Here is a 27,618-nt window from a genome sequence, read left to right on the forward strand (position 1 = left end):
TTTTAAAATCCACTTATCCAAATATGTCTTTCACCAAACTACTTACTCTAAACCATGTACAAGTAACAAAATATTATTTTATGCACTTTACGTAATATGTAAGTTCAAAACTTGAACTTACATACTGGTGTACGCATACCAAAATGATTCTAGAATCGCTTTTCAAAGAAGCCACTGTTATTCTTATATGTGCTGTATTTGCTCCATTTTCCAGGTCCCATATGAAATACTTGTTAGCAGCAAAACGGCAAAAATAGATACAAGGACATGTATATTTATATACCGGTATATATTTCACATAAGCATGTTAACAAGGCAATGCTAAAAATTTACAACTAAACTTGTATTCATTTTTACCGCCCGCGATCTACTCCTCTGGGTTTTTTTTTTTGTATTTACTCGTTTATATACTTTGTACATGTATGTTTGTTTGTTTTTGTTTTTTTAACCCGGTAATAATTCAATCCCTAATTAAATCTAATTTAAACATGTATTGAATATTAGAAATTATTTTCATTTTTCACTAAAAAAAAAGGGGGGGGGGAAGAATTTTTTTTTACCTCTGATATTATTTCACTTTTTGACAACTGCAGATACATGTAAGTATCATGTAAGTGTAAAAGAGAAGCTAATTTTGTAAGTTTTCATGTTTTGTACTACATGTATAAAAAGAGGAAAATCTGTGCAAACCAGCCGGAAAATTAATCATGTACATATACGTCAACATGTATATCATAGTTTACAAAATTCTTATGACTAACATTTGTATCGGCGTATGATTTTAGGAGATTTTTAAAATTCTAATCCTCGTTTTACACAGATATGGCTACTGTTCTCAAATTCTCAATCTCTATATAGACTAATATTTAATTTCTGATTATCTTAAGATTCTTATATCACAATCTTTACGATTATAAACGCCAAATCTCAATATGTAATAATTATTGGAGATTACTGATAAAAGAAATGGAGAAACAAACAATGTGACTAACGGTGTTCTTGCGCCACTTCAAGAATTGAGTTCGGGCCCAACACTACCAAAATTTTCAAATCACTCAACTCGATCCTCAACTCAAATCCTTAAAAGATCTAGAAAAGTGCATGAAATTGAGGTAAAAACTCAGACTTGAGGCTGAGTATTAACTTGAGAAAAGTTTGTGACGGCAGGGTCAGATCTAAAGCAAGTCCCATACTGATGTAACGGGAAATGGACTAACCATGGACCCCCTCTCAAACGTATAGACATATTCCCTGCTTTTTTGGTGGATTTGCATCGTCTCATTCTATTTAAGTCGTCTGTTAAGGTGGAATAACACATCGTCATAAAATGGCTGACCTCTGATCGAAACGACATTTTCTTATATTAAAAAGATTTTATCGGCGGTAACATATAACATACTTCATAGCCAAGTGGATCAAGTGTCGGGGTTGTGATCCGTACATACCGAGTTCGAATCCCGCAGGGGCTTTTTGTTGTTACTTTTGGAATTGATATTTTTATAGATATTCATTTTTTATCCCAAATTTGCAAATTTTTCGCTTATTTGACATATTTATAGTTTATTTATCATTATATCTTTCATAATCAAATAATTTACAGTTAATTTGAGTGACTTTTTCCAAGTGTGTTATTCAACCTTAAGTTTTTTTTTTATACAAGATATATGTATCAGGAATTACGTGATGAGGAATTCATTCACAGCATTCACATGCAGGTATTTCCGGGTCGAAAAAAATATACAATGTAATTTGGAACATTGAATATCAATATAAAGAGTGAGTTCATATGTGTTATATGCAAGAAAGTTATAATTATCTATTTACACCAGTAATGCAATTGTATAAGTATAAATGTACATGTATTGAAACAAAATTAATTAGATCCATTATTGTATTCACTTTGAATGCAACAACTAAAAGTAAAATTTCTTAAATGAATAACTTTAATAACTAAAAAAGAATATTGTCATTACATATGATGAAAAGTAATACATGTATCATTATGTCAATTTCATTTTTTTTAAGACTTTGTCACTTTTTAAATTCTCCAATAAGTTAGACTATATATTTAAAAACCATGTCAATGTAAACACATGAGCCGCTGTATTTAAGGAGTAAATGGAATCCTGATGTAGAGAAAGTGACCATTTTCAAGGTGTGAGATTATTACATATCTGGTACTTTAACTAGTTCACTTGTATACACGCACTACTGACTTATGATGGTATATTGTACGGACGAAATGTTGCTGTTCAAAGGCAAGACCTTTTTATGACTATTTAAAGTATGGTATTTATATTGAAATCTCAACGTGAATTATTACAGGATGACGGACATTTTGAGTCAATTTATATTGGTGATCATCATATTTCCTTTCAAGCTGAACCATCTTAATTAAATGCAAAAATTAGACCTACACTAAACCTCAAACAGATACATTACGTTGTTTATGTAGTAATTAATGGAAAAAGTCTTCTCAAATTACTATTGATACAGTATATCCGGATTTGTTCGTGACTGTCACAAAATTTGCAAAAATGGAGAAAATGTGTATAGCATTTTTAATTTGCGCCAGTCATTTTTGCGATTTAAAAAGTTTCTTAAAGAAAATAATACAGAATATAATTTCTGCGTATTCAAAAATTTGCTAAAAGACATCGCAAAAAAAGCGAAAATTAGATCATCGCAAAAATTACCGGATATACGGTATGCTATCACTGACCTGCTGACGGGTTTTTTTCTGGTCTAAAATTTATTGTGTTATATATGTCTATATAGTGCTGTGTTTTGAATATGGAAGCAGTAATCTAACCAGCATTGTTTAAAAATTTATATACATGTAAATTTTTTACATATAAAGTGCATTCTAAGAATTTTTATTTGAGCGACGTCTTTTAATTAAATTGTTATATATTGGAGAACGAGAATTGCGACTATATAAACCCATCGATCATGTAATGATGAATGCATTTGTTAATTTTACAACAACAAAAATTGAAATATGATAGATCAATAAGATGGCACGGAACTTTCTACTACAATACGGGTTAATCTCTTTTAGGCCTACACATTTTTTGAATTGTGTAAACAAACTGTAACTTATGTGTTTGACTTAAAATTTCCCTACCCATGTTAAGAGGGCTATATAACATGTATAACGTTAACTGACAGTGATCGTCCACTTGGTAAAAATAAAGGTAGATACATGTATATATAAATGTTTTTATTTTAAAAAATCGCAAAACAGAGAAAACGGGAGAAATTAAACAATGTTAAATTATTTGCCATAAGAACCTTTAACTGTCTAGGTTTAAAAAGAAACATGAGGCGAATTTAAAGGGACACCTGCTCAGCGGAAGTAAGCATATCCCATAATTCTACCATGGAAACATCAACATGGCTGCACCGAGCGAAGTGACAGCTCTTCTAAAACGAGGGAAGCGTAGTGTTGCAAGCTTGTTTAAAGGAGAATGGTCAAGACGAAATGGTTCTCCGAAAGCATTTAAAGAATTTCTAGACTATCTGTTTGATCCAAGGCGCAAGTCAATCGAGGACGTTGATACGATAGATTGGTGTCGCTGGATCGTCGCTGGTGGGGCAACTTTTGACGAGTTCTCAGCAGCAGGTGCGCTCAAAACATGCAAAATAGACTAATTAACAATAACTCATTAGACAGCACAAAGAAACACAATTTTTTTATGTCTTAAATATATTTGCTTATGAATTCACTGCAATGTGTCCTTTTGAAATGTATTTATTTTGAAATACCATGTAATAAAATTAAATGTCCAATGCTGTAATTTCCTCTCTTGCTTTTACACAGTGAAGCAGTATGATAATGCAGTTACGTGTGGTCTGGTGTGGACAAAGAACTTTGTAGCCTATCGCTGCAGGACCTGTGGAATATCTCCGTGCATGTCACTCTGTTATGAGTGTTTTCATTCCGGGAACCATGAAGGTCATGATTTCAACATGTTTCGCAGCCAGGCAGGAGGTGCTTGTGATTGCGGGGACATTAACGTTCTTAATAAATCCGGGTAAATAAACCTTATTTAATCTATGTGTTACAGTAGGTTTATAGAAATATTAAATAATTGAGGTTGTCCCAAGGTATTTATCATGCAGCACATTTTCTTATTCTTTTGAAATGCCCCTCTAACTTGTCAGGTTTCAATACACGGCTTCAAATAAAACATCTACTGGAAATTTCATTGCAATAGACATGCATGAAAGCACCAGGGTGATAACATAGACAAAATTGTGCGCGACATTCCAAGTGACTTCCGAATGGAGAAAAGACGTAAAATTTTCCATTATAAATCTCCGTAAGAAACCTGTTTTCATTCTTGTGAATTTCTCTGTTTATATAACTTTTGTAGTGACAAATATTGCAATACATGTATGTGTTGTAATGTGACACGAGTATCCATAGCTGATAATACATGTCTAAACAACAGAAAAATTGTCTCATTTAATCCCTTTTGATTATTCATTATTCACAGTAATAACACTTGTAAACTTTTGAAAGGTTTGTAGTTTGCTATTGTATCTTAAACTGTTTTAGATTCTGTTCCCGTCACGGTCCTGATAGGAAGAACCTGAATATGACGCCCCCGACAGACTTGCTGGCCATTGCTGAGGCCCTGATGCCACGGGTTATCTTAAGACTGATTCACCACTTCAGGGACAATTGTAAACCAATGGGTAGGTACCTTAACATGCAATATACTAAATTTTGAACAGGCCAAGAAGCAAAGAATTTATTCTTAATCTCTCTGAATGTAAAGAAAACCCATATATCATTACAATATAGAACATTTATATCCATAATATATAATAGTGATATATTATTTATTTTGGTAATTATTTGATGCCCACTTATCTTTTCTCAATTCATATACATGCACTGAAAAATTTCCAGTATGAAGATTCATTGTTCTAAATTTATGTTATAGTTCAAGGTTGAAAGGCTGATATTACGTTTAAATTTCCTAAAGAATTGGAATACAGGAAAAATGATTTGAAAGGGGTTAAAGTCTTTTCAACATAATTAATTGTATTTTGAATAGGCTACCATACATGTTAACCTCCAGTAGTGAAAAAGAGGTAGGATTTAAACCTAAAACAGGAAGCATTGCACAGGATCTTTTTCTTTTAGATTTAAAAGCATGTACATATGTAGGTAAGGTCTCTGATTAGTAAGAAGTCTGATTAATAATTAAGGATATCTATTAAATGAAAACTTTATTAATAACAATATCTACACATGAAAAAAACCCCCCAAAAAACAAGAAGAAAAAAGTAAAGTAGGTCATGCAGTCTCATGAGTTTGCATATCAAATTGATTCAGCTTTTTTGGAGGAAAAAATCTTTATGTGCAGAGATTTTATTGAATATCCATTATTCAGTTAAAATAGTTTTAGTTACCAAAATTTAATAAATATTAAAAACTAGTCAAAAAGACATATTCAGTCATTGTTAAACTTTGCTATTCCACATGTGGCTTTAATTATAAGCCACATGAATTCCTTTTCCTTGGTGAGGATATCGACATGTTTTCTAACTAATATAATCATTGAAATTGACTTCTTACACGTACTGTGGTTTCATTGATATTCAAGGGTATCAATTTTCATGGAAAAAGTGAAAATCACAGTTTCAAGGATACGTAAATTTGTGGCCAATGACCATATCAATACAAATTGATAGTAGAAACTGCACTTCAATGAACATTTAATTTCATGGATAAATTTCACAACGAAATCCACGAAAATTGGTATTCAGCGAATATTGATGAAACCACAGTATACAATGTTAAAAAAACATGTAAAACACGTTTGAAATCTTATCATTCATTAGACTTCAAAAAGCATATGTATGCCCTTGATTTAAGTCATGCGCTAACTTTAAACCTGACAAGACTCCAAAACAATCAAATTAAACAATAAACAGATTTTGATAAAAGTAGTAGATTTTCAAATAGAAGGGGTAGGTGGGAGTAAAAACTGTAGAATTCCACGTAAAGTGATCGGGTTAACATGTATGAGGCTACTGTTTTCAGAACATAGTTATATAGATATCACCTAGTTTTACAATGTAACATGTACTATGGTGTTTGTGTACTTTGCAGCTTACCGTGATACATTTAGTCTGGCCATGAATGACGCGGAGCATTTCCTGTCCTTCATGCACAGTCTCAGTGACATGGGTGCAGCCATGCGGAGAGTTATGGGTTTGGCATTGACCAACACCACCATGTATAAATATTTAACAGAAGGTAACGGGGAATTCGCTCGGATTAAAAGATGTGTTTGGGGAAACCTGAGTAAATTTGGGATAATTGGTTCACAGTTTTTCTTCAATTTTTATTCCTCTTTTATAATCTCTGTTATAATAATATAATAAAAGCTTAAATTTCATTCAGTCATGAAAAAAAGTTTTAGATGATATGATGAATATCATATATTATGAATATGAATAGAGGAATATGATTCAGTTTTGAATAATATGCATTGTATGCTGATTTTTTAGTGGAAGAACTTCCTGACTACTCCAACAGTTACTTTGTGGAGAGTCAGAAGAACTACCTAGTGGAACTCAACAGTCTCAGTGTTCCTAAGGGATTCGAGGATTTTGACAGTGAGTATACATTATCTTGAAAAAAAGTGATAATCATTTGTAACGTTTTACTTCTGTTTATTTTCTCCGTCATTTCACCCCTCCAAAAATAAATCTTTTCTTGTCTAATTTAATAAACAACAATAAATTAAAGTAAGTTAGGTTTGGTGTGTTCGTAACACCATCATATTTAATTACATTACATATATGACAAAACAAAACTTTTACATGACATAATGTATAAACACAATTATAAACATACATTTGTATTATGCAGTACAATGTATAGGCTGGTAGGGAAGGGATACTATTAACTCTTAACAATCTTATAGCGAACATCGCAATGACCAAATTCAGACACCTGAAAAACTATTTATACTAAGTGGCAAGTCACTCGTGCGTGGTGAGATACCAAGAATAGAATGAGAATTTCAGTAATGTATAAAATCAAAAATGTTAAGAAATTCATTTTACAGTGTTACATTTTTTTCAAGTTTACATAATATTATATACTCTTGTTTATAGTGTATTAATGCTATTGTTTACAGTAAAATATTTACTCTTTTGAACATACAAATGTTACTATATATTGTAACTTTCACTCTTTTTTACATTGTAACACTTATTTAAAGTACAGTGTAACATTTCATCTTGTTTACAGTACATTAATTACTCTTGTGTATATATAGTGTAACATTAAATCTTGTTTACACTTTAATAGTAAATGTTGTGTATGTCCAGAGTAATATGTAATATATACTTTGTGAACATGCAGTGTAACATTTACTCATATGTACAGTGTAACATTTCATCTTGTTTTACAGTGTAATATTTACCTTGCGTACAGTGTAAAATTTACTTTTGTAACAGTTAAAATGTTTCAACTTGGATTCAGATTTGCCCGGCCTGTCACAGGAACTACATCACAGCTGTTTGTTGGATGAACTTGTCTTCTGGATGGTTAAGTACGAGTTTCCTGAGAAACTAGTCACCCTGCTACTAAGTCTGCTGCCAGATGAACATTATAAGGCAAGATTTATATTAAAACAACAATCAAATATTTAAAAACTGTTAACCAATTTCTATATGCATTTACATGGTATTGTGAAACTCTAATGCAAAAGTGGTTTGCATGACTTATTCTGCAATGAAGGCTTCATTTATATTGCAGTGGTTTAAAATGATATAGAGGAAATCAAAAGCATAGCATTCTGCTGAATTTTTTAATTGTTAGATTCCTTAGTATATTCTAAACCCAGGGACTATGCCTCATATTGAAATACAGCATTGATGAAAACATTTCTATTTTTACAGGAGGCCTTTACTAAAGCCTTTGTGAAGCACTACAGCCGGATATCTCTTGTACTAGTCAAAGGTCTGAAGCGGACAGAAATCGGGAATCGGGTGGTGCACATCAGTGTCCAGTTGTTCAGCAATGAGGGGCTGGCGTGTCAGATGGTACAGGAATACAACCTTCTGTACACACTGATCATCAGTCTCACCCACATGATAGAGAATACTCTACTGGAGAGTTCACTCGAGGGTGAGTCTTACAGAAAACTTCACTCCTAGTGTAAAATAATGGAGAGTTCACTAGAGGGTGAGTCTAACAGAAAACTTCACTCGTAATGTGAAATAATGTGTGTATATATGCATAATTCAGTATGTGAAAATGTGCAATTCTAGGGCAAAAACAACACATGCAGGTGTTATATCTTTATTACAAATAAGTTTCTGTAAGAAATGATATGTTCATAAGTCAGTACAAGGGTTAATGTAATAATAGAAATACATCTACTCTATTCTTGCATATTTAGGTCATAATAATTTAGATAATTGGTTCTTGGGCCAATTTAAAAAAACAAAAAAAACCAAATGTGGTCCTAAATCTGGATTTGATTTTTGTGGCCTTAGTGTAAAACACCATGTTGGAAATTTCCATATACATGTATATATTATATATAGCCAGTTTCAGAGCATACATGTACCTTTAAAGATCTTGGATTGTTTTATACTGTTCAACCAATAATGTAGGTGTAAGTTGGTTTTCTTGTGAATAGAGATTTAGGATTTTTGTACTTCACAAAGTTAGCTTAATATAACAAGAATTATAGTCACAACTTGTGTTTTCAGACTTTCGCTTGAACTTCCACATGGTGGTAGACTGTACCAACGATATAATGAAGGAACACATCTACTGGCCCATTGTCAGTGACTTCATCAATCTGCTGGCCCACAAGAAGGTGGCGCACAAGTTCCTGTCCGACAGTAAACTGGTGGTCATGTGGCTGGATCTCCTCTCCTATTTCCAGGGAATGAATCTCAATCACCGTGAGCTCAGCCAACATGTCGAGTTTGAGTCGGAGACCTATTATGCTGCCTTCTCTGCTGAACTCGAGATAGCTTCTGCCCCAATGTGGTCTCTTTTGTCACACTGTAAAACTCCTGTAAGTTTCCGATAATTTAAAACAATATCAATTTTTTTTTTTAGTAAAGCAATATTGTAGCTTCAGATGGACACTGATTCAGTGTTGAGAAAAAGAAAATGGTTATGATGTCCTTTACCTGATTGTGGACTTTGTTATCCCTGGTGTATGGGTTCAGGATCTATGTTGAAGCTAATGTATCAATACAGTGGAAATGTACCGAATATTACAATATTTTCTCTAGAATTAGAGATGTGAATACAAAAACCTAAATGCATGGCTGATGTTCATGAAGCTCAACATTTAAATTACTGGTATAAAATTTTATGACCTCTTCCACATATGTATCACAATGACTGAGAGGGAGTAAATGCATAGTTATAATGTCCATAAAGCCATCTACCTAAGTTCTGAAAATAATGCCTCTTTTAGGGTCTTAGGTGTACCTTAAAGAAGGTTAACCTCTGCAGATTTCATTGATGCCTTTGGTATGTTTGTTTATAGGACAGTAAGGAACATGTTCTGAATATGATTAAAGTGTGCACCGATGCTCTCCAGGACTGGTTCGATGCCATCAACTGTAAGGAGTCCACAAAGGTCGGTTACAGGTGTACTGGTCTAGAAACGAATATATACTCACGGTCTTTTATAAAGCTGATTATTTATGGAATTGTTCATTTGATTTCAGCCAAACGCATATCAGTTGACCTTCCACCTTCCTCTCCACCGTTACCTAGCAACCTTTATAGAGACCGGGATCACCTATCATTCTATGACCTTAGATGACCTTCCACTGACAGACAAAATGTTGAAGATGACCTTTACACATCTTTTACAAATACAGGTAAAATCTAGAATATACATGGATATACAACTAATAGGTATTTGTTTTTTCTGACAAGGACAACTTGGCCAGGTTCAATTTGTGTATTTGTGATAAACAAGCACACCTTGGAATGTTTCTTCATTGAAGCACTACAATGATCAGAGTTTCTCCTGTGTTTGTAGGTTTGTTTAGCAGAGATTTACACCTCCATGTGGGTCCGGAATGGAATTCAGATCAAAGGGCAGGCCATGACCTATATTCAGTGTCACTTCTGCTACTCCATGGGGGACGCAGACCTTTACTTGATGCAGGTAAGGGCTTTATCTCACAAAGAGAATGCTGGTACATGCACAATAAAATAGTGGGCCCTGTATCATATCACATTAATTTTATTTGCTATATCAGATTATAAGTTCGAAAACCATCTCTTAAAAATATCGAATACTGTAAATTCCTAATTAAACGCGAGGAATTAATATCTGCGTAAAATCGCGAGAAGCATCCTTCGCGGATTTTAAAATCTCGCCATTTTTTTCTGAGAGTTTAAAACTATAAGAAATAAGGAGAAAAGTTCAACGTTCGCGATTTTATATTCTCGCGATTTGGTACAAACCAGCGGGATGGCGGAATTAAGTACTCGCGTAATATAAGGAATTTACAGTAAACTTTTTGGAAAGCCTTATCCAAGAAATACATGTATAGATTATCAATTATTGTCAAAATAAGCATTCAAGAAAATAGATGGTCAGTAGACATTATGTTAGGGAAGCAAGACACATGAATTTTATTTAATTTTATCCTTATGCTCTGGTTAATATAATAATTTTCCTTGAAACAGAAAGTGACAGAGAGTTAATGGACCTTGGAGTATATTAATTATTGTGTTAATTATTTGACTTTTTCAGCTATGTGCCTGTAAATTTGATCCAGATTACTTTGTGAGAACAGTATTGGAGAGGTAAGGAACTGTCTTAACAATTGAATATATTTCAAGATTTAAAATTGCATAATTCAGAATGCTTGTACACTATGTGAGATGGCATTTTTATGAGAATTTTAAACTATGTTTCCAAACTTTTTTTATTGTTTGGTTTTAGTTGACAATATCTCTTTTTCATCAATCAGTTGACTGATGCATGTAGTGATGAATGCTATAAATTCTGATAGGTTCCATGTGGAGAACTGGCTAACATATGGGTCTACTCCGATCAACACAAGTTTCAAGTTGGAGCCGGAGCAGCAGATAGCAATGGTGGATGCTGTTCTTCAGCTCTTCACGACTCTGCTGGGTGTCAGAACCTACCTGGGTAAGAAGCTACTCTGACTAGAGATTTATCAGCCTATATGGAAACATTAGTTTTTCAAATCAGAGAATTTGACACAAAAATAATTTTTTTTTTTAAATGGATTATACATTTTTTTTGCATTTTGAAAAACAGTAAGACTTTTACTTTTGGGGGTGTTGGGGAATGTTGAAGGTTTTTCGTCAGCTAAGGTACCTGAAATGTAGCAGATACTGCATACTGATTTATCTTTTAATGAGCATATTTAAAAGTGGACTTTGTCTAATTACTAATGTAATTAGTCAAGATGTACATTGTTTTGTTGTTGCTGCTGTTTTCAGGCATTGGTGACAAGGAGTTGACCCGTTTTGAGATGGCCACTATTTTGTGTTTTGGGGACAAGCCTTACAGTCAGATCATGGACTCCATGCCCGAGAGATCGGGCATCACGGGACAGAAGGAGCTGTTTGAGCCAACGCTGTCAGAGGTAAGTGTCGCAAAGGGACCAAGAGGCTTTCTGCGGGGAATTTGTTTTATAATTTACAAATGAAATTCAATATGTTTAAAACATTGAATAACAATGGCTGAGCTCTTCTGAATGCTCAGTAAATGTAAAAATGCAGACAGAGACTTATTCTGAATTTTTAGCTGGGCTCTGCTGAAAGCAGAGTCCTGGCTGTAGGCAGGCAAATCGCCAATGTTACTATAGATAGCACAACTTCAAAAGTAAACAAAAAACCAAACAGCGTCGAAGTAAAAGCTTCCGCTATACCAAATAGTTACACAAAGAGCCACGTTTTATCAAAAGTGTTGGCATTTTGTTTCTTTCTTTCTTTTTATTTCGAGAAAATTGTCTATCTCATTTAGTTCCCTTATTAGTAACGTGTTTTAAAAACAAGACTATGCATTTTTGGACACACACAATGCGCAAAAATTCCATGAACTACTTTGCTGCGCGTTGAAGAAATGGGGATTGAATATATAACGCTTGTTGCAAAATTCAAGGCAGCAACTGTTGAATTTTTTTCTACTATTTCTACTAGACAGAAATATTTTTGTTTATAGCCGCTTACAAAATTTGGTCGCTCTCTGACGAGAGAGAGAGAGAGAGAGAGAGAGAGAGAGATTTTCAGTCTTTACTACACAATATGCATAAAGACACACCAAAAGAGCCCGGCTTTCAGTACTTCAGTACTTTGATTCCATTTTAGATTGCTGATTACAAAGCTCCAAATTTGGAATCCAGTGGAGGTCTACAGCAGGGAACCTATACACCCAAAGGTACGTACTCTGGACTTTAAGGATGTTAATTTACTATAAATATCTTTAAAATCTTCTGGACATCAAATTTACTGTAAACCAACATCTACCATACCTATGCAATTTCTAGAGTCAATTATGAAAAGTTGAACTTATAATGTGTCAGTTTAGCTTCTCTTTGAGTAAAGATCTAGTAAATATAGAGAGCCTACAAGTTTTTTAAACTAAAAAAAATTAAAAAATCAGTTAGAATTCATAAAGCCATGCTTAAAGCTAAGAAATCAATCTAAAAGTTCGTCAAATGATATACATGTATTTATGGCCACGCTTTTTCAGTGAAAACAAGGGAAAGGAGATGTATTTAATGACAGTGCGATTTTTATTTAAAAATCAATGCATTTAAAAATTTAATATATATACATTCCAATTCTGTTGCTAGTCAATTAGAAGATTGTGATCAGAGAATGTACACAGAACACTAAGTGTTAATAGTTTGTTTTCCGAGTAATTCTGTTTAGTATATGATACATTGGATATTTTTGCCAGGGTTCGTTTGGGAAAGAGAGTTTGATCCTGTCCATGTATCACTTCGAGCTTTGTACAAGAAGGACATCCAGACAGCCCTAGACAGATACACAGAACAGTAAGTTTAGAGGTCCAGCACTCTATTTATTCATCAGTATAACACGCTTACGTCTTTTTGTGTATATTATTCAGTGCCATTATCAAATCATGTTTAAAAGGGACTTTAAAAGTAAGTGTAAGGATAAAAGATATACAGTGTAAAAGATGAGTACAAAAGATTTGAAATTTTTCATGTGAATTTTTGAATAAGCTTATCTTTTTCAGTTGTTTTAATATGTAAAAGGTACTTCTTGTAAATTGTGTGTCAGCACTTTCTTTCTTTATTTTGGATTTATTTTATCGTTGTTGCATTATCCATTTATTGATATATTACAGTATAAGACAATCTGGGAAATACAAGTCCAAGACTCCTCCCTGGCCCCCGTTCCGACCCCCAGGGAAGATCTCTGGGGCGTACAAAGATCTGCATCGACTTCTACACTGTAAAACTATGCATGCATTCCTGTTCACAGTCCTCTACAAGGTGTGTGTTGTTCATGTATCCGTGTGCGTTACTCTGCATACGTGTACTCTTAGATGCAACTCTGAGTAAAAGAGAACAGAATTTGAACTGTTCATTAATCTAAGGCACTTTCAGTTTAGATAGATATAACTGACCAATAATACAAGTAATCTGAATGTTAAATTAACCTTCAGACAAGAGAATATTAAGTCACATGATTACAATAATGATGATTATTTCAATGATTTGTTTTGATCAGTTTATGAAAGAATCAAGCATTCCGGACAGTGTTCTGTACAACACAGTGCATCTTCTTGACCTTGCTTTGACCTTGCCATCTCCTGATACTTGCAGAAAGGTAACAACTCACCCAGAGTCACCAACCACTTTATAAAGGAACCTTGTTGTCTATTTCTTCCTTTCGATTTTAAACAATTAATATATTTCTATGTCTTCCGTTTTTTTATATTTAGTACTTTCATTTTTAATCCTGACTTTCAGTTTAAGTCGTTCTGTGGGAGTGTGACAGACGTGGACTACCATGACTGGTTCTGTGGCACCAGCATCCACCAGAATGTCCGGGAGGTGGTGCGGGAGGTGCTGATCCCGGTGATGGTTGAGGACTTCCTCCCCACCTCACTGTCTAGTCTGGAGGAGATGTTCCAGATGGCCCCCAGCGCCATGATGAGTCAGTATTGTCAACACCAAGATGTAGGCTGAGAATAAAATTAAAATTAATCATATTCAATGAGAATTTTAAAGAAAGAAATATATTTAGCCTACAAACTGTTATGAAGTGAAATAAGAAATTTATTAAAAAGTTTATGAGCATTTGGTTGATATAAAGTACATGAATATATCTCACTGAACTTCCTTATAAGGGTTCTTCTCCTTTGTTATTTTTGTCTAATTGTGAAAGATTTTCCCTATTTTAGTTTGCTTAAGGTGAAATAATATGCAATTTTCAATCAGCTCTATTTTTCAAATTGCCCACTGTAAGTAAGGGGGAGTGAAGTGAATTTTTCCCAGTATACAAAAAGGGAGGATAAAAGCTCAGCAAAAAATATAATGTTTTTGGATGTGACAGTTACATTAGTACGACAGTTGACTAGTGTATGCAATGTGTTTAAATGTCTTTAATATTTTTTGTATTTATTGTAGACACAGCTGGTCCTATCACGGCAGCCCATTCCGGGGCACTACCCACTGGACTGGTTCCCGTCCCTGTCTCAAGTCACCATCACCGGGTCGCCCAGAAATCTCACCAAACGGCGGCCAAGTCTGACTCTGTGCCAAAATACGAAAATAGAGGTGTCTCCACTGAGAATGCTCAGAAACTGTGTGTCCCAATCAACGAATGCATCATCAGTATGTTGATCAAAATTCATGCCAAGTTGATGGGACAATCGTGTTCATATGTTCCGTTATCGCAGTCAAAGCGACAGATTAGTGATTCTGTGATAGGGGATGGCCCGTTTTTTGTGTGTAAACTTTTGGATAAAATGTCTAGAAGTAGCACGGACTGTGCACGTGCTATAGAGGATGTTTATACTTCTCTTAATCCAAAGGAAGTGTCAGGGGCAGGAAAAAAGCGAGACACAGCAAAAGACGAGGAAAGGTCAGTTTAATTTTACTGTTATATTGAATGAAAATTCTATTTGGGATTTTGGCAAAACAATAAAGTGAATACCAGTGATTTTTTTATTGATGCTTAAAACAAATGTCTAACAGAGTATGTTGATAATATTTATTCTAAATATAGAAAAACATTGTTTTTTAACATTGTTTATTTCATTTTTATATATATATAAAAGCTGAAAATTTCATGTTAATGAGAGGAAAGAAACCATTTCAATGCATATAAATTTTTGATGTTTCTTTCATCTACAGTAATTTAGATAATGTTTATTGAATCATAAATAGCTAACACATCCTTTTCATATGAATGACAGTAATTAAAATAACTGCATTTATATTTAGATAAATCAATCAAAGTTTTAAAACGCAGTCACCGCTTAACTAACTTTAAAATTGATTTGATCAATATGAACAGGCGACGTAAAGCTCGGGAGAGACAGCAGAAGTTGATGAACAAGTTTGCCAACAAGCAGAAGGCTTTCATGCAGCAAAATCCTCAAGCAGCTTCTGGTATGTGGTAGTTACACTCAATAAAATGAACCTTCATACAGTGTCATTTGTATGTCAGTGAACCTTCATACAGTGTCATTTGTATGTCAGTGAACCTTCATACAGTGTCATTTGTATGTCAGTGAACCTTCATACAGTGTCATTTGTATGTCAGTGAACCTTCATACAGTGTCATTTGTATGTCAGTGAATCTTCATACAGTGTCATTTGTATGTCAGTGAACCTTCATACAGTGTCATTTGTATGTCAGTGAACCTTCATACAGTGTCATTTGTATGTCAGTGAACCATCATACAGTGTCATGTGTCAAGTATCGTCATGTCAGAAACATACTTGCCAACTGACCCGATTTCGTCGGGTCACACCCGATTTTTCAACCCTTCACCCGATTATTTTTCATGACCCGGCGGGTCATGCTTTTCACCCGATTTTTGTCAAACAACCCGAAAATCTCCCGATTTCCGGATTTGGCTCGTAAATTACGTTGCATGTTTGACTTCCAGTTATGAACCCAAGCTGTGCAAGCTGAGCTTGAACGTTACGCGTAAACAATGCCGATGGCTATAACAGACACATTAAGTGTAATTATTATCGTGAGTTGTTTAGACTAAGCGAAGGTTTAAATCATTAACTAAGTGTAATGGCTTCCAATAAGAAAAGGTCTTCATCGGGGCCAGCGGAATCAAAACCAACAAAAAGAAAACGATATTTTTGTACCTATCAACATATCTGGGAAAATGAATTCCTATAGGTAAAACAAAGTAATCGAGTACAAAACGAGGCTTTTGCGTTCTATGTAACGCACATTTGAATATTGGATTGTGTGCCCAAAATGATCTGACCAAACATTCAAAAACGCCAAGTCATGAATAGAATGCTTTTAAATACACAAAAGTCTTCCAAGTCACTTACAACATTTACAGAGTTCAAAAGCAAGGTTAATGAAGCAGAAACTCTTTGCATTTTTTTTTTCAGCTGAACACAACCTACCATTTTCTGTGTCAGATCACTATACAAAATTCAAAATCAGCAACTGTTAGTTAAAATGCTTCTTTGCAATAAAGTATTACACATTAGTTTTAACACATATTTTTATTGTATATTCCTATGAAATGCATGATAAATATGTCGTGAATGTCGTTACGCGCTATGACCAGATATTTTACTATCCAAATCTGGTCATGACCAGATTTTTACATGTTGGAGGTTGGCAAGTATGGTCAGAAAAATTAGAATATTTAATTTTTTTCAAATAGAGATTTAATATTTTAATTTGTGTACTGGTATTTTTAAGATGATGAGAACGACATAATTAGTGATTTGTCTGCCACGGAGATTCCACAGGAAGTAAGCGGAAGTGTTCAGGCCCAGGAGTATGACTGTGTTATCTGTGGCACCACGTCTGCCTCCACCGCAGACAAAACAATGGGTCTGGTGGTGCTGCTACAGCCCAGCAGTGGTATGTTCTCTTTTAACCTGGTGACTCAACAGTGCAACTAGCCAATGGCAAATAACACCAAATCTATTATTTTACATACTAAAGTATGCATCGTAATTATGAATAGGGGTTAAATTCCTTGCTGTGAATTAGTTAGGACACATTTTCTACAGCCAGTGGTTTAAGTCTTAACTTCAACCATGTCAAAAATTTCTTGAGCTAAACAATTCAATGTTTATTTGACATATGAACTAAAACATGTTATTAATTAAATGCCAGTGTTGAGTGTTTGTTGTTGTGTCTGCAGTGTTGGGACACAGACTCCAGGAGAACGATGTGATCAGCCTGCCCCTGAAGAAGGACCAGAAGGTCTACCCCCACGTCTCGTGTGCCTCCGTACAGAGGCAGCAACTCAAGACCATGTTTGAACACTTTGAAGAGGTAACAAGGAAAAATATCTCAATTTATTTTATAATACAGCACTCTTTCCAAAAAACATGTACATGTTTGAACAAAAGCTGTCTTTTTTGACAATTCTATCTAGGAAATTTTGGTCAATTATTCCAGTAAAAGTTTTTTTTTATCTTATTAAGGTTTAGTGTAATGATTTTTTTTTTAAGTAAGATAAATTGAAAAGAAAAATGTAGATACCAGTAGGTATTTTAAGTTACCCAGTCAAATGTACATGTATATGAACTTGATTTTAAGAAATGAGATGAATTATACAATGATATTGGACATTGTGATTTACAGAGCTCCTGTCAACTGTCTGTTAACATTGGCTGGGAGGGAGGTGTGGTTGTGCACACCTGTGGTCACTATTTACACCTGGACTGTCACAGCTCCTACTTGCTGTCTCTCAGGGTAGGTTCAAAAGCAATTGTAGACTTGTTATTACATTTCAAAAAGATTGGGCCACTTTTTAATGGCCACTTTTAATATAATTTTTTTACATGTAATTTTATAAGATTTTGAAAAAAAAAATATTTTTAGTAGACCATTTTAAATTATATATTAGCATCTAATAGGTTAAAATGCTTATAATGGACACTTTATTAGATTTCAAACAAAGAAAGTAAACATATTACTAAATTTTGCTATGAATGTCCCTTTTCTCTTGTTTCTATGATTCTGCCTATCAACCTATACTTGTCACTGTTTTGGCAGTCATATGTGAATTTTTAAAATATAATACATGTATATACAACAAATATTCCAAGAGTAAGGAGTACTCCCAAATCTCCCAAATAGTTTTTACACAAATAAAAAGGTCGTCTACAGTGCTACATGCTAAGTTTCCTTGGAACATTGGAACATGAAATTGAGCTGAGTTTATGTTTGTTGCTACAGACACAGGAAATGACCGGGAACTTGGCTGTCAATAAAGGGGAGTACTGGTGCCCTCTCTGTCGGCAGCTGGCAAACTCTGTGATTCCTATCCCTCCAGAGGAGGACCAGTTTACTATTAAGAGACCATTGTCTTCTGATCCCAAGCAGCTTATCAAAGATGTAGCAGATATGATGGTCTCCAGGCCTATTACTCCTGTATGTACAAGTTTTGGGGACAATTCTTTTTATTATTTGTTGAAGTTGAAGGCTGAAGTGAGGGTTTTTTTTTATCAAAGAGTATACTGTATCTTTGGTCCATTTGTCTGTAAATGTGTCCATTTGTCTGTCTTTTGTCTGGAAGCTTTTCACATTTTTAATTTCTTCAGAGCCGAACTTTTCGCAAACTATCTCTTTATGAAGATTTTTGAAGTTTAAGCAAATGATCATGATCCTGATTTAACCAAATAAACCAATTGTCATACAATAATGTATCATGATGACCAGTTCTTTATGACTTAATTTTCCCAAATAAAATTATTTTGTCAAATCAAGGTACTTTTAACTGCATAAACAAATTATTTCAGTCATTTTTCTTGATGATTATTTTACTCGGGATTTTACTTATGTACAGCAATTTCAGTGAATGAATGACCATATTTGAAATCCTATCTTAATTTTCAATAGATCTTGGTCTTTATTTTCTAGAGATCTCCGAACCTGACGAAGGTGATGGGCAGTGTAATGGAGGACCTAACGAATGCCACGTATGGGAAATTCAAGACCTACACCAGCTCCCAGACCTCCGAGAGCGTTCTGCTGTTTGTCTGTTCTGTCGCAAGGTACACCTCTCTACTTCTCTCTCCTGAATCATGACGAACAGAAGTGTAGCCTTCAGTAAAACTTGCTTAAATAGTATATGATAATATACATGTATTAATTAAGAAAAGAAGTGGAATCTTTGTCATTAGAATTTTAATTCTAAGTCTGTAGGACTTCCTATTTCAGTAGGTTTTTCAGTACCGTCTAAAGTGATTGTCCCTTTAGTGAATTAAAGAGGTCATTTATGTTTAAATTATAATCATTTGATTACAGTTCAATTCAATCTCTAAGAAACAATCTAAATGCTATATAAATCTTTGTAATGTAAATCCATGTACATAAAGTTTAAAAAGTTTGTGTATGTGGGTACTTGTAGAACAAATCTAGAAATGGAGTTGGTTAACAGAGGGAACATGTTGACGAAATCCTCCTCTCAGTCAGGGAAGCGCTGCTTCTGTAAGTACACCTACGGTTTGACTCACCGTTAATGGTCAGGCACTCTTATATAAATAATATATTGTAATCCAATGTTTATGATATATTTTTAAATCAAAAATAATTGAAAGTGTCAAACTTTGTTTATGGCAACAAATATTTCTAATCATTGACAAGAAGTACTTGTACTGGCAAACATCACAAAAATTCTGACAGACAACGTTGGTGTATGCATGGTAACGTGCATGCAATATGAGCTTCATTGTGATTTTGTATTTCAGTGCCTTTGTACCATGTACTCAGTATGCACAGTAAAATCCTGACCACGAAGCCCTATACGGACCTCTGGTCACACATGACCGGACTTTGTTGTTCTGTACAGACAGACAGGTAAACTAAATACATGCAAGGGAATTACGTCTAATAAAGGAGATTTCCTTATCTTTAATTTCCATTTAAAGAAGTTATGCAATTGATTAACTATTTATTTGAATATATCAATATAAATAAGGATTATGAAACAGGCATAGTTTGTATAAACCCTCTCCAGGTTTATTGATTAAATGTTTGTTGTTTTCAGTGTGTCACTTTACCATAAAGATGTCCCTCTTTTGTTGAAAGACCCTGTGTCTCTGCTGATTCAGATCTTATTAACACTGCCTTCTACCATGGAGAAAGGTAGTGCATGCATTCAATAAGGATATTTAAATGTTAATGAATTGAAATGAGCATCTAGATATTCAAATTTATTAATGCTCTCATTTAAATACATGTTCCAATTATGAGATTTTAGACCCCCCAAAAAATGTTTATTTTCTCAGGCATCCAACAATAAATTTTTCCATGTGGATTTATTGCGTCTCTATATTTAAAAGGGAAAGAACTCCATTTTGAAAATTAAAAAAATTGAATTACATATATTCCCATTAATACCCCCCACAAACAAAGTTTTAGAATCATGATTGGTTAAAATTATCATCGATTTGGCACCAATCCAAAGGAGCCCCAGTGGGAGGGGTTAGGTCTGGACAGTTCTGTTTAAATCTTGCCATTACTAATGGTGTACTTTGCTTTATCCATAAATATAATATTTTTTATATGTGTACTGAATTTGTAAAGGGGATTCCCACATTTGTGCTCATGCTACATGTGTATTCATGCCCTTATTGTATTCTGTTGATTATTCTGATCATGATTATTTATTTGGTATGCATGTAAATTATTGATTTTTTTATGGTCTTTGTTTTAAATATTTAATTTCAAGAATGATTTTTTTTCTTCCAGAGCATTTTGAGTGTGTGCTACAAGTTCTGTACAATGTGGTGTATATCAAAGCCATAGCAGCAACCAGTTGTACGTTTACATCGGAGGAGAGGGAAGCTTGGAGGAAGAAAGGAAGACATGTATGTACTGATTCACTGTAAACAGGTAGATCCCACTTGGTAATGATGCTTACAGTATTGATGGTACTTAGTACATGTATTGGTACTGGAGCACCTTAACATTTACAGAAACAACTTATTTCTTGAATTTTCCATCAACAGTGGATTCTGTTGAAAGTGTTAGTCAATATGTCAGCAGAAACTTATCAGAATTATAAGAATAGCTGTTTCTAAAAAGTTGAGTGGTAGTGGCTTTTGGATTGGTAAGGAACTAGGGGCTCACAGGATCTTTAAAGGTTTTTAGAAATACCCCAACACTATTTTTTTTTCTAATTGGTTAAGCATGGAATCCACATGTTCAAGACAATCAATCTCTGATATCATTCTTAACTTGAAGCCATGGAAATAAGATTACAGATATTCCAGTACTTTTTGTGTTACAATGGCTGAATTGTTTCTTGAACTCTTACTCACCTTTTCTTATAGTCGCAGCTGACGACTTTGGAAGGAATGATGAGTCATGTGATCACGCGGCTACAGCTGAGTCGAGTTTACGACGACATTGACATGGACAAGGACATCCCAGCCGTGAGTTTCCTATAATTTCCCTTGCTGCTTACATCTGTGCTAAGTAGACTTTATTTTTAATTTGTTGTAAAACTGACCTTTCCTTTAAGTGCCATTGAAATCTAGTAATTTGGCTCTGAGTTTTGTTTAATATGTGATTTTCAGATCTGCCAGAGTGTCTGGTCTCCACAGAGTGTAGACATGGCCATTCAGGACATTTTCCTGCCATTTCTGCGTGTGGCGGCACTGCTCAAATATCACCTATTTAATGTGGAATTTCCCAGTCAAATGGTAGGCAACCTTTACGCTTATAAAAATTATTCTCTTAGCCTTAAAGCTCTAAATAAAGATTTGTCAATATCGTTTAGTTTGAATAAAGACTGACACGATTGACACTGTCAGTGTAACTTTGAAGGTTCCTCCTTTGCATTGATTTAAAGTTTTGAGTTATCAGAAATGAAGTAAAAAATTGTAGTTTTAATAAGATAAAAAAAAACCCACCCCTACCAACATTCTTTTTGTGGACAAAATAGGCTGGAGAATCAAGATTTTAATTCTTTATTGCCTTAAGTTATTGCAACTCTCAAGAGACAAAATGCTGTGTACAGTATGTCATGATTGTTTATTGCTGTGTGTTATAGTCTTCAGACTGTGAGTTTTTACACCTGTGTACTTACCTGAGGATCCTGGGGACCCAGCCCGCTACCAGTGATGGACAAAACACCTGCTCAGCACGGGTCTGCTGGACTACAGAGGAACCCCTCAACCTGACCCGCGCCTGGTGCACCGACCTGGCCAACGCAGCCAATCAGGAGCCGGTCGACTTCAAGGTAACGGCTCTCTGACTAATGAAATACATGTACATGTTAACCGCCAGTCTTATGAATTTGCATATCAAATTGATTAAGCTTCTTTAGAGGAAAAAAATCTTGTGCAGAGATTTGAACAATTTCCATTTTTAGTAAAAATAGGTTAATTTGCCAAACTTTAACAAAAGAGAAGTAAGAACTACTGGTAGTAGTAAATGGTATATTCTTTTTAATATGAAAAACAATGTTGACATGCTTATTACAAATCATAAAGTGTTGCGATTAAATGTAAGTCAAGTTTACTTTAAAAGACATTTTCCATCATTAAAGACACAAATGGAATAATAAAGCATCCTTTTCCTTGGCAACGTTATCAACATGTTTTTTATCCCCTCGTGCAACTTGTTGCGAAGGGGATATAGCATCGCTGCTGTGCGTGTGTGTGTATGTATGTGTATTTTCTTCAACTTGGAAGCAACATTTAAAGAAAACCCTTGCACGGACATTTTTCAAATTTCGTACACTTATTGGCATGGTAAAATGACAAACCCTTTTAATTTTCAAGTCAATTAGTTGAATACTTTTAAATATATCGTTAAAATAACACAATTTGTACTTCCGCTTCACTACTGTGAAACTAAAGTGAAAGTAAGCAGTTCAAACCAACAACTTGATATTCTTTGGATTTAAGTACAGGTAAAAAAAACTTTTTGTAGTAATGGAGGGTTAGTACAATTTGGTCTCCTCAATTACATTTACATAACATAATTCCTAAATAATGCATCCCCCCACACAATAATTCATGTCGCTAGGGGATGCTCCGCTTAGCGGTGCCCTTGTTATCAAATGTAATCGTTGGAAATGGCTTATTTCATTGTTCTTTGTAAAACACATGCTTGAAATTTCATCATCATCAGCCATAAACAAGCGTTTGTATGCCCCCGATTCAAGTCATGTGCTAATTTATAAACCTGATGAGATTTTCTGACCACAATGGCTTCCAAAATGGCTGTCTATCAAAACAACAAAACAGATTTTAATAAATGTGGTAGATTATGAAATAAAAACTGTAGGTGGGAGACAGAGTTAAAAAGCAGTAGACTTCCCCTTAAATGATGTCTGTGTATAGTTTGGTAAATTAATGGTCACATTCTTTTATAATGTTTTGAAACTTAAACCATATAATGTTACTTATTATGGATACCTTTTGATGCTCTCATACCTGTACTTGTAATGTTTTAGTCATAAACCTTATAATGTTGTGGAACACCTGTACCTAATGATGTTGTATATAAAGATATTATGTATCTCATGATGTTATATATTTTGATAATGTTTAACACTTGTACATTATGATGTTATGTATCATGATGATGATGATCTTTTCATTATGATGTATGGTATTAAAATGTATAATACCTGTACATAACGGTGTTTTATATCACCTGTACATTACTGTGTTGTATATCATGATAACACCTGTACATTACATCGTTGTATATTATGATAACACCTGTACATTACGTTGTTGTATATGATGATGATGTGTGACACCTGTACATTTTGGTGTTCTTCAGTCCCTGTTAATGTCCACTAACACATGGTCAGCCCCGCGCCTGATAGAGTTGCCCAACCAGTACTACCAGATCTTCCAGTCCTACAGTCAGCGCACCTGTGTCACCTGTGGAGAGGTTCCCAACGACCCGGCCATCTGTCTGGTGTGTGCCAACTACACCTGCTTCCGCCAGAACTGTTGTACCCAGCAAGGGGTCTCTGAGTGTGTTCATGTAAGTCACCTATCCACTGAATGTCATTAAAAAACTGTGGGAGAAGGGTTGGGAATTTTGTGGAGTGCCATTTTTTTTTACTCAATCGAATTTGGCAACACAAGATATTCATTAAAAAACTATATTTTGTTGGTGAGATACAAAATGAATGTTTTATCTATTCAAATCTATGATAAAGAATAGGAATACCTTTTGATTTAGAGACCTGAAATCTGATTTTGTAGCATTCCATTCAGTGTGGAGCTGGAACAAGCATGTACCTGTTGATCAACTCCACCATAGTGGTTGTTATACGTGGACCCCGGGCCACGCTCTGGGGCTCTGTCTATCTGGACGATCATGGAGAAGAAGACCGTGACCTCAAGTGAGTTGTCCTTGACCTTTGACATTTATTTGAATAATACTCCCAAAGTAGGGACCCACCTTAACAAAGAAATTTGAATCTTTGTTATTACCGGTATATAGTTTATTTAATACATTTGTATATACATTAATGAGATTTTCTTTGGCTACTACTGAAGAGTTTATCTCTGTTTTATGGACTTGTTAACATAAAAAGAGCCATCCAGTCAGAAATTTGCTGCTCCCTTGTGAGGGCAATTATTCTCCCAATGAGTCTAACTCCACTGTTTGTGGTTGTACAGGAGAGGGAAGCCGCTGTACCTGAGCAAGGAGAGGTACCGCCTGCTACAGCACCAGTGGCTGACCCACAGCTTTGACCGCAGCTGTCAGCGCTGGATATGGCACCAGGACAGGCTCTAACCAATCACAGCACAGGACTTAGCTCAGTTCAGCCAATCAGGAGTGTTTTTATAATTCCCCGCTTGTTGATGTTTAGATCACTGGTCATGCACATCAAACTCAATATTGTCTTTCTATTTATCTGATTGGTCAGAGGAATCCATGTGTCAGCATAACAGACAAGTTAACTTGTTTGACATTTGTAGATCATGATATTATCTGTGATGATGACTTGACAAAGTGAAGAATGCTCAAAATGATAATAGTAAGGCTATAGTTATCTTCTGTTATTTCTTCTATGACGATAACCCTCACCTTTTCAAACATTTTTTTTGTGGGGTTGGGGAAGGAGGCATGTTGAAATCACCATGTCCATCTATCTAAGATCTCTTAAACATCTTCACGATTTATTAATCTCCGATCCTCAACCATCTTCGATAAATCTAAATATCCAGATTTTTTTTTTATTTGTACCATAAATCTGTCTTTTATATAGACAAATTTAATTAGTTTTCTTGTGTTAATATTATGTTCAGTTATTCAATGAGAAACTTGGCTTAGTGGTTACACAGAGAACTATTACATGTAGGTAAAGGAGATCGATCCACTGATGAAACGACATAACCTTTTGTTTTTAAATTTGATCTCAACTTGTATATTTATTCCATTATATTTACATCTCCCGAGTATGATTCCCTCTATTTTTTATGAAAGCTGATAGTTAATTCACAGCCCTATATAAAAACAGCCAGACTGAATTCTACACACCCTGTTTAGTAATTTAGTTAATTTTACTTAATTTTTACAATCAATTTCTTAATTTGTTAAAAGAAAGATGTACATATAAAGAATAAAACGCTTTCTTTGAGGATTCATGTGGATAATGAAGGTAGCGATCATTGCAGAAATTTTTTTACATAACCCATTTTAGCGAGTTGTTACCCTCATGTCCCACATGAATCACTTAAGAAAGCATTTTATTGTTTAAATATCCATCGGGGAAAATTTGCAATAACTTTGTAAAATGTATAGATACCATAAATAAATTTCTTTTTATTTCATTTATATAACGTTAAAGTTTGAAGGATAAATAACGTTTTTATGATGGAAAAAAAATACTCTGAGACTGAGGGTCGGAGAAAATTAAAGATGTCCATTGTTGTTATATACCTACAGGTGATAACGTTTTTTACTCATCACTGGTGTCCACCCTTGGCTACTTGACAATGATTGTTTGCAAGGATTTTCAAAAAAGATGGTTAGGGTTAGGATTTACAACTTTTCTTTTCTATGCAGTTGTTTAATAGTTTATAGACCGTTTTCAAAGAATTTGTGACATGATATTTCACTGAGACTAATGAATGTACAAATTTAGGAGGGGATATTTCTGTCTATCCCTGTCAGTCTTTCCACTCAACAGTTCACACAACTTTACTATCTATTCAAGAACTTATATGAGAAGAAATATCAGAGGCTCATACTTGGCATAAAGTCAGCTTATGATGTAAGAGTTTGACATGACCTTTATGTGAGGTCAAAGACCAGTGGTCATATTAAGTGTGGGTATTGTTATTAAACTATTTTGTATGCTGGTTAAAGAAGAAAGTTGTTAATCATGCTTCTGAATTGTTTTTATCCACTAACTGTTTTTTTCTGAAATCATTAAATCTGACCATTAATTAATTAATGCAAAGGAATGTTGACTCAGATTTTGACCAGTCAGTATGGTGAGCTCTAAAGTCATACTTAGTAAAAAATACTAGATATCAGAGTGAATTGTAAATTGACTGCCATAATGATTTTATTCATATTTTTTAAAGTATGATTTCAATATTCCAAATGAGCTAAGAAAACTTGTAGGGAGAGGGCAAAATTTCAAAGTTCTTATAACTTGTGCCCAATCCATTCTTAACGATTTATTACAATAAAATATGTTTAAATCAAATCAGGTAATAAAAAGCAAAACTATGGTAAATTATGCTCAAAACTCAATAGGGTCAAATTTTCTTTAATTTGCCTGTAGTTTAAAGTTAAAATAAGTACAGCAAAGATTTTAAAGTAAACTGATAAAGGGGTTATAATCAATGTTTAAAAAAAACTTATAAATGAAAATAAGGTTGTTATAATAGGCCTGTACATACAGAATATGCCATATACTTCATAGGGATACTGAGTATTTTGTTTCTGGAGAATATGACTAGAATATAGTCTAAGGCTTTCCAAATTTATTCAATTTTGAAGTCTTATACGTGATATTTCACAAACTTTTGAGAAAAGGCATTTGTGAAAAATATAAATTTGATTTTTGTGTAAAATGTGAAATATTGAAGAAAGGTACATGTACAATGTAATAATGATTATCAGTGGTACCGTTATATGGCTTCAATAATTTTCAAAGCAAAGTGAACTATTATGGAGTTATTAATTTTATTTTGTCTAAAATGCATTTTTTTATTCAAAAAAATCCTTGACAAATGTCATTCATTTTTTACTGCTCATTGTTTGTAGATGAGCATCATATTGTTATTAGGAATGTAAACTTTTGTTTTTAACATTTGTTTTTTTTTTTATTACATATTCTTTGCCATGTTTTACTGTTATTATGGATTGCACTTAATCCAGCTTTTGTTGTGTGTTGAAAAGTAAAGAGGAGGAAACTTTAA

General features: G+C 34.2%; 1 protein-coding gene across 1 annotated transcript; it reads left to right on the top strand.

Moving 5' to 3' along the window:
* The first annotated feature begins 3,358 nt into the window (after positions 1–3,358).
* On the top strand, positions 3,359–27,618 carry LOC105326195 (E3 ubiquitin-protein ligase ubr3). The gene is made up of 36 exons (XM_034452876.2): positions 3,359–3,625; positions 3,824–4,037; positions 4,565–4,704; positions 6,131–6,277; positions 6,532–6,639; positions 7,514–7,647; positions 7,933–8,161; positions 8,752–9,065; positions 9,549–9,641; positions 9,733–9,888; positions 10,053–10,181; positions 10,776–10,828; positions 11,038–11,177; positions 11,495–11,640; positions 12,365–12,434; positions 12,960–13,056; positions 13,374–13,521; positions 13,760–13,858; positions 14,002–14,188; positions 14,662–15,118; positions 15,554–15,648; positions 16,943–17,107; positions 17,394–17,527; positions 17,840–17,950; positions 18,437–18,631; positions 19,121–19,254; positions 19,611–19,690; positions 19,951–20,059; positions 20,250–20,347; positions 20,954–21,072; positions 21,538–21,639; positions 21,784–21,909; positions 22,260–22,448; positions 24,005–24,214; positions 24,439–24,578; positions 24,859–27,618. The coding sequence occupies exons 1-36, from the start codon at positions 3,397–3,399 to the stop codon at positions 24,974–24,976; spliced, it is 5,415 nt and encodes a 1,804-aa protein (XP_034308767.2). The 5' UTR covers positions 3,359–3,396; the 3' UTR covers positions 24,977–27,618.

The sequence above is a fragment of the Magallana gigas genome, chromosome 10 (assembly GCF_963853765.1).
Source record: "Magallana gigas chromosome 10, xbMagGiga1.1, whole genome shotgun sequence".
NCBI lineage: Eukaryota > Metazoa > Mollusca > Bivalvia > Ostreida > Ostreidae > Magallana > Magallana gigas.